The 12,507-nt window shown below is 51.7% G+C and overlaps 1 protein-coding gene across 1 annotated transcript; it reads right to left on the bottom strand.

The window, feature by feature from the left end:
• Nucleotides 1-1,117: 1,117 nt before the first annotated feature.
• Nucleotides 1,118-10,579, bottom strand: opn5 (opsin 5; the record flags this gene model as incomplete). Its single annotated transcript, XM_079753605.1, has 6 exons — nucleotides 1,118-1,225; nucleotides 2,262-2,506; nucleotides 3,357-3,691; nucleotides 4,397-4,567; nucleotides 4,895-5,014; nucleotides 10,459-10,579. The coding sequence occupies 6 exons, from the start codon at nucleotides 10,577-10,579 to the stop codon at nucleotides 1,159-1,161; spliced, it is 1,059 nt and encodes a 352-aa protein (XP_079609731.1). The 3' UTR covers nucleotides 1,118-1,158.
• Nucleotides 10,580-12,507: the final 1,928 nt, after the last annotated feature.

The following is a 12,507-nucleotide window of genomic DNA, read 5'->3' as shown; positions in this document are numbered from 1 at the left end:
GTTCCACTCAAGGGGAAGGAAAACTACGCCACCCAGCGTATGTTCCGGTTATTGCAGTTCATTCACCATCTTCCAAGACTTCCACTGACTTCGTACATATTGCAATAGTTCATCCCTCAGAAGCTCGGCGGCAGGTTGGGGTCTGAGATGAGAAACCATCATCCACTACAAACTAAAGCCTAAGGCCGTGTTCACATCGCAGAAGCGCAGAGAGCGTTTTTTCTATCGCCTAGCAACGAACCCATTCTAGACCCGACGTTACTCGCCTACTACGTATCCAGGCTAGAGCCCATTAGACATGTCGTAGATCTCGACATGTTCTGTTATTTTCTTTCACGTTTAAGGACTATTAACCGCTCCACCGGCACTTTCCCGAGTGATTTGTCCGCCATTGTTTCTTGTTTTGACAGTTGAGAGTTTCCTTCGTGACGAAGTGTCAATGTTCCGCTTGTGATTGGTCAGTTGCCAAAAAGACGCCTGACGTCGGCCGCTTTCTTCCTGAAAGTTGAACTTTTTTCAACACTCCGTACGGCAGAAAAAAACGCTGGGAGAGGCGTTTAAAAAACGGCCCTGACTTTTTCCAGAAACGCTCTGCTCCATAGGAATATAATGTAAAACAAGCACTGGCAGATTTAAAAAAACGCTAGATGTGAACACGGCCTTAACCGTGAACCTTGAAACCTGAACCTTAACACTCACCTGAACTCTGACCCTTGACCTGCAGCCTGCGATGAGGCTGTCGTTGAAACGTCCGCCCCACCTTAACTTGACCACCAGGGGGCAGGCTTTGTGCTAAAGTGTCTGTTTGTGCAGATATATCCTGGGCGTCTCCTGGGGTGTAGTCAATCACATTTAACAAAAGTTTTATTCTGATCTTCGAACTTGGAGCAGTCGAACGAACACAAGAGGTTTAAATGCCTCCTCAAGAGTCCCGCTTCAAAACAGGCCTTGAGCCGATCCGTCACATGACCTTGAAAAGAGCATTCTGGGTAGAGAGGACTGGCAGTGGGAGGAGCCAAGAAGAGACTCGCTGCTGATTCGCTGCTGGTGTGAATAGGCAGTTTGTGTGTGTGTGTGTGTGTGTATTTGTGTGTGTGATGGTGTGTGTGTGTGTGTGTTTGTGTATGTGGTGATGTGATCAAGGTGTCTGGTCCGTAGTCACGCCTCCAGTGGCGTTTCATTGGCTGGGGTTCGGCCTTTCAGGGAGCAGGACACAGCATACAGCCTGGGGAGAGAGGGCGGAGTCAGGACTCACAGACCACTGAGAACCCTCAGACCACTGAGAACCTACAGACCACTGAGAACCTACAGACCACTGAGAACCCTCAGACCACTGAGAACCCACAGACCACTGAGAACCTACAGACCACTGAGAACCCTCAGACCACTGAGAACCCTCAGACCACTGAGAACCCACAGACCACTGAGAACCCTCAGACGACTGAGAACCCTCAGACGACTGAGAACCTACAGACCACTGAGAACCCTCAGACCACTGAGAACCTACAGACCACTGAGAACCTACAGACCACTGAGAACCCTCAGACCACTGAGAACCTACAGACCACTGAGAACCCTCAGACCACTGAGAACCCTCAGACCACTGAGAACCTACAGACCACTGAGAACCCACAGACCACTGAGAACCCTCAGACCACTGAGAACCCTCAGACCACTGAGAACCTACAGACCACTGAGAACCTACAGACCACTGAGAACCCTCAGACCACTGAGAACCTACAGACCACTGAGAACCCTCAGACCACTGAGAACCCTCAGACCACTGAGAACCTACAGACCACTGAGAACCCTCAGACCACTGAGAACCCTCAGACCACTGAGAACCTACAGACCACTGAGAACCCTCAGACCACTGAGAACCTACAGACCACTGAGAACCCTCAGACCACTGAGAACCCTCAGACCACTGAGAACCTACAGACCACTGAGAACCCTCAGACCACTGAGAACCCTCAGACCACTGAGAACCCTCAGACCACTGAGAACCTACAGACCACTGAGAACCCTCAGACCACTGAGAACCTACAGGCCACTCAAACATGAGGCTTCCCATCTCAGGAGGCTTCAGGACCAGTGAGTTCTCCCAAAGAGCTGAACCAGGAGGTTTAACCGGTGTTTGACTGAAGGCCTGTGGTTCTTCATGGTTCTTCAACCATCAAACTATATAACCAGCTTACTACCTAACCAGCTAACTCTCTAACCAGCAGCTAAACCTTGGGGAGGAGTTAGGGAGGAGGTACCTGGAGGTGTTGAAGTGCGTCCTCTTCTTGACGTTCTGGAAGCAGGACAGCTTCTTGCAGGAGATCTTCAGGTCCATCACCTGGTAGATCATGGGGTTGTACATGGCCGAGGACTTGGCCAGCAGGGTGGGGATGACAGAGACGGCGATGGGGATGGAGTCCGGCTGTCCGAACGCCGACACCACCGACACCACGGCGTAGGGGATCCAGGTGACCAGGAACGCGGCGCAGATCAGCATCGCCACCTGGTGGAGAGACGGAGCAGCAGCACACAGTCACACTGCTCTGCACTGAACACCACCCTGAACTCAGGCTGAACACCACCCTGACCTCCCACCTTCAATGCGAAGGATTAAAGAGAACCTATTGTGCTTTTTCGACTTTTATGACCTTTAAACGTTGTTACAATGATTTATAGTCATGTTTAACCTACTAAAGTGTTAAATAATGACATACATGCATTTAGACGTGTTCCCTGCTGGCCGTCTGGGTCGGCTGTGCTGAGCGCTAAACACTAGGGACGCCGGTCGCCATTCACATGGTCAAATTTCCGGGATCTATCCACGTAGAACAATCCGGATTTTCCATGTATGGTAATGCTGCAACCTGCTCTTCCGGAGGGTAACCAATCACAACGGAGTGGGGTTGGCAGGAGGGGGGCGAGGGGGCGGAGGAGGACGAAGCCGAGTGTCGACGGAGAACGCTGAAAGCGCCAAGGTGAGAGGAAGAGTTTCCCGAAAATCGACATCGTTTTTTGTGCTGTGATTCGTGTCAGGTTGCTCTATAGGAGTCATTAATAAGAAATTAAGACCAGAAAAGTAGTATAATAGGAGATCTTAAGTTAACCCTTTAACCCTTAATATTGATTCTATAATATCAATTCCTCAACCTTTAATTAAATATTGATTATATATATTGATTCCTTGTCCCTTTATATAATATGCATTATATAATATTGATTTCTCAACCTTGAATATAATATTGCTTACATAATATCGATCCCCCGTCCCTTTTGTGTTGTGATTGTATCATATTGATCCTCAGACCCCAGAGGACCTCCGTGTTGCAGTTCCTTCAGAAGCCCCTGACCCTCACCTTGGTCAGCTTCATCTCAAGGACGTTGCTGGACTTGATGCGGGCGTCGAAGCTGGACACCTCCTTGATGGACGCCTTGACCTTGATGATGATGTTGACGTAGGAGAAGACGATGATGGCGGTGGGCAGGACCAGGCAGAAGAAGAGGATGAACAGGACGAAGGTCTGGCCGGACAGCGAGGCCTGGGCCAGCCACCAGTCCAGGGTGCAGGAGGTACCGAAGGGTTCCGGGGCGTAGCTCCCCCAGCCCAGCAGGGGCATGGAGGCCCAGAAGGCCGCGTAGAACCACACCGCCACCAGGACCAGGAAGGTGTGCTGGCGCTTCAGCCACGCGCCTGAGGGAGGGACCGGGTGAGGACTAGATCTAGAACCTGAGGAACCAGGACTACATCTCGAACCCTACATCTAGAACCCCTAGCATGGACTAGATCTAGAACCTGAGGAACCAGGACTACATCTAGAACCCTACATCTAGAACCCCTAGCATGGACTAGATCTAGAACCTGAGGAACCAGGACAACATCTAGAACCCTACATCTAGAACCCCTAGCATGGACTAAATCTAGAACCTGAGGAACCAGGTCTACATCTAGAACCCCTAGTATGGACTACATCTAGAACCTGAGGAACCAGGACTACATCTAGAACCTGAGGAACCAGGACTACAGATCTGAATCCAGAAAGTGAAAGAAAATTCTGAAACAATTCTAAGTATAGCGCTTAGATCCTTCAGTCAGGGCACTGAACCGTGCTCCTAGGGTCCAGGCTGACCGTAGGACAGGGTACAGTGGTACTATGGACCTGCTGACCGTAGGACAGGGACCAATGGTACTATGGACCTGCTGACCGTAGGACAGGGTACAGTGGTACTATGGTCCAGGCTGACCGTAGGACAGGGACCAATGGTACTATGGACCTGCTGACCGTAGGACAGGGTACAGTGGTACTATGGTTCAGGCTGACCGTAGGACAGGGTACAGTGGTACTATGGTCCAGGCTGACCGTAGGACAGGGTACAGTGGTACTATGGACCTGCTGACCGTAGGACAGGTGGCAGATCTTCAGGTAGCGGTCCAGGCTGACGACCGTCAGGGTGATGAGGCTCCCGCAGCCGAAGAAGAACCCTGCCCAGCCGTAGCACCAGCAGCCCTGCCACCCGAAGATCCAGCGGTGGGAGAAGCTGGACACCATGAAGAACGGCTTGCTGAACACTATGGGGTCAAAGGTCAGGGGTCAAAGGTCAAGACACCATGAAGAACGGCTTTCTGAACACTTTGGGGTCAAAGGTCAGGGGTCAAAGGTCAAGACACCATGAAGAACGGCTTGCTGAACACTGGGGTCAAAGGTCAGGGGTCAAAGGTCAAGACACCATGGAGAACAGCTTGCTTGTCACTATGGAGACGGGTCAGGGGTCAAAGGTCAAACATCAAGACTAATGTAATTATTATAAATCATGCTCGTTCTACTCTTATAAAGCAGATAGGTGTGTTTAGTTACCTGTACAGGAAGGTGTTGTTAGTGTTAATGTGTTTAGTAACCTGAGATGCCGAAGTCAAAGACGGCGAGGTTAACAGTCATCATCTCTGGGGGCTTCAGCTTGCTCTTGCGTCTGAAGGACTGGTAGATAACGTAACCGTTACCTGTAGCTGACAGGATACCTGGTGGAAAGAGAGAGAGAGACAGAGAGAGAATTAGCTGTCTCTGTACCCCCTGTCTGCTCCTTAATTACAATTACAATTACAATTACAATTAGGGTATTTGGCAGACGCTTTTATCCAAAGCGACTTACATCGGTTAATTAATGACCTGAGGTTCTGCTCACTGAGAGGTCAAAGCTCAACAGGATGTTGATGGATTCTCTGGGTTCGTTAGTCACCTTCAACTCATCCCTGGTCCACTCTGAGCCGTTTCCTCAGTGACCAATCAGCCAATCAGGGGCCATTAAGTAACGATTTGCTGGAGGCAATCGTTACCGTGGTGATTCATGATGAGAGTCAGCCGGGGATTCCTGAAGAGGCCACAGGCCTATCATAGCTACCTGTGTGTGTGTGTGTGTGTGTGTGTGTGTGTGTGTGTGTGTGTGTGTGTGTGTGTGTGTGTGTGTGTGTGTGTGTGTGTGTGTGTGTGTTGTGGCAACCCGGCCCGGGCCAATTAAGGACATGCAGAGCACCTGAGGAACAGGTGAAGAAGCAGGGCTTGAATAGCCTGCTTCTCCACTCATTCGGGGCTCTCTTAGCCATGTGGCTCGGGCAAGGAGAGGGATACGACCGTCGATTCCTCCCAGGTTTTCCGTTCTTTGTGTTTTTTCAGTGGGAGACTTTGTTTGATTTTGTGTTCTTAAAACGTGCCTTTTTGGTTTTTGCCCAGCGAAGTTGTGTCCTGTTTGGAAGGAGGTTGTTCGCTCACCGTGCCAGGGTACCACAGTGTGTGCATGTGCTTGAGCTTGTGTGTGTGTGAGTGTGTATAAGGATTCAGGAAGCAAGCTATTTGGGGTAAACAGTGATATTGTCTGCTCCCCGTTCATCACGTGTGTGTGCGTGTGTGTGTGTGTGTGTTTGATATCGCCATGGTAACCCTGAAGAGCTTGCTTCCTCCATCCTTCTACGGAGCAACAGCTTCGACCCCCGCCCCCCCGATGATGATGATGGTGAGGATGATGATGATGATGATGATGATGGTTATAATGATGATGATGATGGTGATGATGATGATGATGATGATGATGATGATGGTGAGGATAATGATGATGATGATGATGATGTTGATGATGATGATGATGATGATGCTGTCTTGATGTTGCGTCATGATCAAGGTGATGATGCAATGCAAACTTAAACGGGCAAAACATCTCGGAACAACAGACCATAACACAGAGAAGCCTCTGGCCTAGTAGCAACATCGTCATAGCAACCGACACAACATCTCATAATCACACCGAGAGGTCATCAAGATAAAAGCCTAGATATACCCACACACACACATTATCCCCCAACACACACACACACACACACACACACACACACACACACACACACACACACACACACACACATCCTGTGTGTTACAGTGCTGAGCCGTGTGTGGAATGCCATAGCATGTGACCTGTGTTGACATTTGACCTCTTATGGCCACCGTCTCTAGAGCGCTGTAGGGCTCCGCAAACAAACACACGCATGCACGCACACACACACACACACACTACACACCATACATGCAGACATCTGGATATGTAGCTCATATATCATGAGTGTTGTGTTGAGTAGACTCGGCCCCACTGAGACCACGCTGCGAGACGCTCCGGGCTGGGGGAGGAGTCACCATTAACGGGATGGCCATCTTAACGAGGAGCAGGGGGGGGGGGAGGAGCAGCACATGGTCAATGAGGCCAGGTTCTCATGCTCCTATTCTTCTTAATTAAATTATGAACTGATAATCACACAATTAACAAATTATTGTTATTAATATTCTATCTTTCCATCCACCCTCCATTCATCGTCCATCTCTCTATTATCCATCCATCCATCCATGACTCGTCAGTCTCCACAGGCCAATAGCCTGAGCTCTGACTCCCTTCAGAAATAACATCCTGATCCATACCCGTGGCCCTGTGTGATGGAGTGGTGGTTGAGTTATGAAGTGGTGGTTGTGTGATGAAGTGGTGATTGTGTGATGGAGTGGTGGTTGTGTGATGAGGTGGTGATTGAGTTATGAAGTGGTGGTTGTGTGATGAAGTGGTGATTGTGTGATGGAGTGGTGATTGAGTTATGAAGTGGTGGTTGTGTGATGAAGTGGTGATTGTGTGATGGAGTGGTGGTTGTGTGATGGAGTGGTGATTGTGTGATGGAGTGGTGGTTGTGTGATGGAGTGGTGATTGTGTGTTGAAGTTGTGATTGTGTGATGGAGTGGTGATTGTGTGATGAGGTGGTGATTGAGTTATGAAGTGGTGGTTGTGTGATGAAGTGGTGATTGTGTGATGGAGTGGTGATTGGGTGATGGAGTGGTGATTATGTGTTGAAGTTGTGATTGTGTGATTAAGTGGTGATTGTGTGATGGAGTGGTGATTGTGTGATGAAGTGGTGGTTGTGTGATGAGGTGGTGATTGAGTTATGAAGTGGTGGTTGAGTTATGAAGTGGTGGTTGAGTGATGAAGTGGTGGTTGAGTTATGAAGTGGTGGTTGAGTGATGAAGTGGTGGTTAAGTGATGAAGTGGTGGTTGAGTTATGAAGTGGTGGTTGAGTTATGAAGTGGTGGTTGAGTTATGAAGTGATGGTTGAGTTATGAAGTGGTGGTTGAGTGATGAAGTGGTGGTTGAGTTATGAAGTGATGGTTGAGTTATGAAGTGGTGGTTGAGTGATGAAGTGGTGGTTGAGTTATGAAGTGGTGGTTGAGTGATGAAGTGGTGGTTGAGTTATGAAGTGGTGGTTGAGTTATGAAGTGGTGGTTGTGTCTGAGGACCTGAACCTTGGAAGACCTCGGCTGAGGCCCTTGAGGATCTGGAGCTAACCAGCGTGGGCGTTAGTTTTACTGGTGGAGCGTGATGCTAGGAGATCACGAGGCAGTCAGCTCCTCTCCCCGCCCCCGGAGGCTGGGACCACCACTGCCATCACTCATTCAGCATCAAACACACATACATTATTCACTATCAAACACACATCACTCATTCACTGCCAAACACATATACCTTATTGACTATGAAAATATCAAACACACACACATCACTCATTCACTATGGATCACACACACATCACTCATTCACCATCAAACACACATCACTCATTTACTATGGAACACACATCAATCATTCACTATCAACACACATCACTTATTCACTTTGAAACGCACATTACTTATTCACTATCAAACCCACATCACTCATTCACTATGGATCACACATCACTCATTCACTATGGATCACACATCACTCATTCACTATTAAACACACATCCCTCTCTGTGAGGAACGTCTGAGAGGAACGTGTCTGTAGAACGTGTCTGTAGAACGTGTCTGTAGAACGTGTCTGTAGAACGTGTTTGTAGAACCGCCAGGGGCCAGGAGCTCTACAGCTGAACCAGAGCCAGCATGGCCTCCATCAGGTCCTCATGAGTCTGAGCCTACAGAGGAACCGTTCTACCGCATGTTCTCCCTGAACCGGAGCATGAGCCTGTTCTCTTGTTCAATTACTCCTCCTCCTCCTCTAGACCTCCACCTCTTCTAGACCTCCTCTTCCTCCACCTCCTCTAGACCTCCTACTCCTCCACCTCCTCTAGACCTCCTCCTCCTCCTCCTCCTCCACCTCCTCTAGACCTCCTCCTCCTCCACCTCCTCTAGACCTCCTCCTCCTCTAGACCTCCTGCTCCTCCTCTACACCTCCTCTAGACCTCCTCCTCCTCCTCCTCCTAGACCTCCTGCTCCTCCACCTCCTCTAGACCTCCTGCTCCTCCTCCTCCTCCTCTAGACCTCCTGCTCCTCCTCCTCCTCCACCTCCTCTAGACATCCTCCTCCTCCACCTCCTCTAGACCTCCACCTCCTCTAGACCTCCTCCTCCACCTCCTCCTCCTCTAGACCTCCTCCTCCTCCTCCTCCACCTCCTCTAGACCTCCTCCTCCTGTAGACCTCCTCCTCCTCCTCTAGACCTCCTCCTCCACCTCTAGACCTCCACCTCCTCCTCCTCCACCTCCTCTAGACCTCCTCCTCCTCCTCCACCTCCTCTAGACCTCCTCCTCCTGTAGACCTCCTCCTCCTCCTCTAGACCTCCTCCTCCACCTCTAGACCTCCACCTCCTCCTCCTCAACCTCCTCTAGACCTCCTCCTCCTCTAGACCTCCTACTCCTCCTCTAGACCTCCACCTCCTCTAGACCTCCTCCTCCTCCACCTCCTCTAGACCTCCTGCTCCTCCACCTCCTCTAGACCTCCACCTCCTCTAGACCTCCTCCACCTCCTATAGTTCTCCACCTCCTCTAGACCTCCTCCTCCTCCTCATCCTCTAGACCTCCTCCTCCTCCACCTCCTCTAGACCTCCTCCTCCTCTAGACCTCCTCCTCTAGACCTCCTCCTCCTCCTCCTCCTCCTCCACCTCCTCTAGACCTCCTGCTCCTCCTCCTCCTCTAGACCTCCTCCTCCTCCTCCCCCTCCTCCTCCTCCTCCACCTCCTCTAGACCTCCTGCTCCTCCACCTCCTCTAGACCTCCTGCTCCTCCTCCTCATCCACCTCCTCTAGACCTCCTGCTCCTCCTCCTCCACCTCTTCTAGACCTCCTCCTCCTCCACCTCCTCTAGACCTCCTCCTCCTCCACGTCCTCTAGACCTCCACCTCCTCTAGACCTCCTCCTCCCCCTCCTCCTCCTCCACCTCCTCTAGACCTCCTCCTCCACCTCCTCCTCCTCTAGACCTCCTCCTCCTCCTCCACCTCCTCTAGACCTCCTCCTCCTCTAGACCTCCTCCTCCTCCTCTTGACCTCCTCCTCCACCTCTAGACCTCCACCTCCTCCTCCTCTAGACCTCCTCCTCCTCCTCTAGACCTCCACCTCCTCTAGACCTCCTCCTCCTCACCTCCTCTAGACCTCCTCCTCCTCTAGACCTCCTCCTCTAGACCTCCTGCTCCTCCACCTCCTCTAGACCTCCTGCTCCTCCTCCTCCTCCACCTCCTCTAGACCTCCACCTCCTCTAGACCTCCTGCTCCTCCACCTCCTCTAGACCTCCTCCTCTAGACCTCCTGCTCCTCCTCCTCCTCCACCTCCTCTAGACCTCCTCCTCTAGACCTCCTCCTCCTCCACCTCCTCTAGACCTCCTCCTCCTCTAGACCTCCTCCTCCCCCTCCTCCTCCTCCACCTCCTCTAGACCTCCTGCTCCTCCAACTCCTCTAGACCTCCTCCTCCTCTAGACCTCCTGCTCCTCCTCCTCCTCCACCTCCTCTAGACCTCCTCCTCTAGACCTCCTCCTCTTCCACCTCCTCTAGACCTCCACCTCCTCTAGACCTCCTCCTGCTCCTCCTCCTCCTCCTCCACCTCCTCTAGACCTCCTCCTCCTCCTCCACCTCCTCTAGACCTCCTCCTCCTCTAGACCTCCTGCTCCTCCTCTACACCTCCTCTAGACCTCCTCCTCTTACCTATGATGCCGATGTAGAGGGCCGCCGTGATGTCGGCCAGGGGGGAGAGGCGGGAGGCGAAGGGGTCTCCCCGCAGCAGGTGGTGGGGGAGGTACTCCGGGCCCAGGCTCTCGTTCCCCATGCTGGGGTGCGGGGGGGGAGAGTCAGGGCCTCCTGCTGGGAGGGAGGGAGGAGAGGTCACATGACGCGGTCACCTGACGGCCCCTGGAGACTGAGGAGCAGACGCAGCTCTGGCTGCGGGCTCCCCAGTGACCCTCCCGCCTGCGTGAGGGCCCCCATGTGCGCGGACACGGGGCCCTGCGGTGGTGTGTGCAGGCCGGCGTGTGCGCTCGTGGGAGCGTGTGTCCAGCGCGTGGCAGGTGTGTGTTTGCTACCGCGTGTTTGCGCGAGTATTGGCACGCTTCTGCCGGTATGTGCTTGTGCTGGTGTCGACACGCCCGCCAGCTTGTGCGTGTATACCAGTGTTATGGAAGAAATGAATGACTATATTCTAAGGCAAACCATGATTATTATTAGGCCTATATATCTAATGGTAGAAAGCAGCTAGAAGCGCCTCTGAACTCTCATCTAGGACTTGGCACGGCGCCAGGGAGTCTGGGATCAGAGCTGAGTTGGCTTCTCAGAGCTGAGAGCTGAGAAGCCAACACAATACCAAAGGTTATGGGGTCAAAGTGTACTGACCCCATGCCAGGGGTATTGATCAATGTCGCCGGCCACTCGTGGGAAGGAAGGTATGATTGATCGGCCATGGGGGGCCGTGGGCGGACCCCTCACAAGAAACAGCGTTGTACGTGAGGATAAAAAAGAGGCCGGGATCTGTTGACCGGCAGTGCTTTGCAAACTACTCGGCTTTGTTGTTGTCTTTTTAACGATCAAGTCTTTTTTGTCATACTTGCTCCGGACCCCTCGATTTCTTTTGCTCTCTTAATTAGTTGAAGTGATAGAACGCGGTTATTTTCTACCACAGTGTCTGCGTGCGTCGTGCGTAAGTGTGTACATAAACATGCGTGCGTGCGTGTATGCGTGTGTGTGTGTGTGTGTACGTAATCGATTGTGTGCGTGTGTACGTAAGCCTGCGTGCGCGTGTGTACGTAAGCATGTATGTGTGCGTCGAACTCGTGTGGGTGCGTGCGCTCGTGCTCGCTGCATCTACTTGGCATCCCAGAGGACGCGGTGCGCGGCTGACAGGAGGCTGGCGCAGGCTTCGGATCACACAGGAAGCCCGCGCTGGTCCTCCACAAAGCCCCCGTGTGATCCGCACCGCTGTCAGCCGGCTGAGACCCATTCAGGTTTACCCTCATGGCTGCAGCAGAATAAATAGGGCGGTTGGAGAAGCACCAGGGTTGGCCATGTCGGAGGCAGCAGCTTAGAGGGCCAATACATATTCATATTCATACCCGCACGCCTCGCACACACAGCCAAGCTACGGTGTTGATGCTCTAATGCGATTGGCTAAACCATGCGGTTCAGCCATTTTGGATAGGGTATTATCGGGGCCTAGCCCTGACCTAACCCAGGGCTCCTCGTAATGAACCAGGCCAGAGCTGGTATGTAACTCATGTTCCTCATCCCACCCAGACAAGAAGATCAGATAGTGCGGATGACATCATGCGAACAATCAAACAGCAGTAATCCTGTTGCAGTCAGGTGGAGTTAATCCTGGCTTACAGAGAGAGAGACATAAAGGGAGAGAGAGAGAGAGAGAGAGAGAGAGCGAGAGAGAAAGAGAGAGAGAGACTGTGAGAGAGAGAGAGAGAGAGAGAGTTGAGAGAAAGATGGAGGGGGGAGAAAGAGAGAGAGAGTCAGGGAGGTAAGAGAGAGAGAGAAAGGAGAGAGAGAGAAAGACTGTCATTAGTATGATTTAATCTTTATTGATGCTGTAAATCTATTCCTACATCTTTTAGAAGAAACGAAACATAGTACCTAAAATTGAAGGCAAAACCTCACACGGTTCTCGTTACACAATGCAGCGTCTGTTGTGCGCAACCGGAAAATGGAAGGATGGGTTCCCTGAGAACATACGTCGCTCATTAGGCGCTCTGACCTAAA

The sequence above is a fragment of the Pollachius pollachius genome (genome assembly GCF_949987615.1).
Source record: "Pollachius pollachius genome assembly, chromosome: 16".
NCBI classification, from domain to species: Eukaryota; Metazoa; Chordata; class Actinopteri; order Gadiformes; family Gadidae; genus Pollachius; species Pollachius pollachius.
Note: the sequence above shows the minus strand (reverse complement) of the source record. Positions and strands in the feature narration are given on the sequence as shown.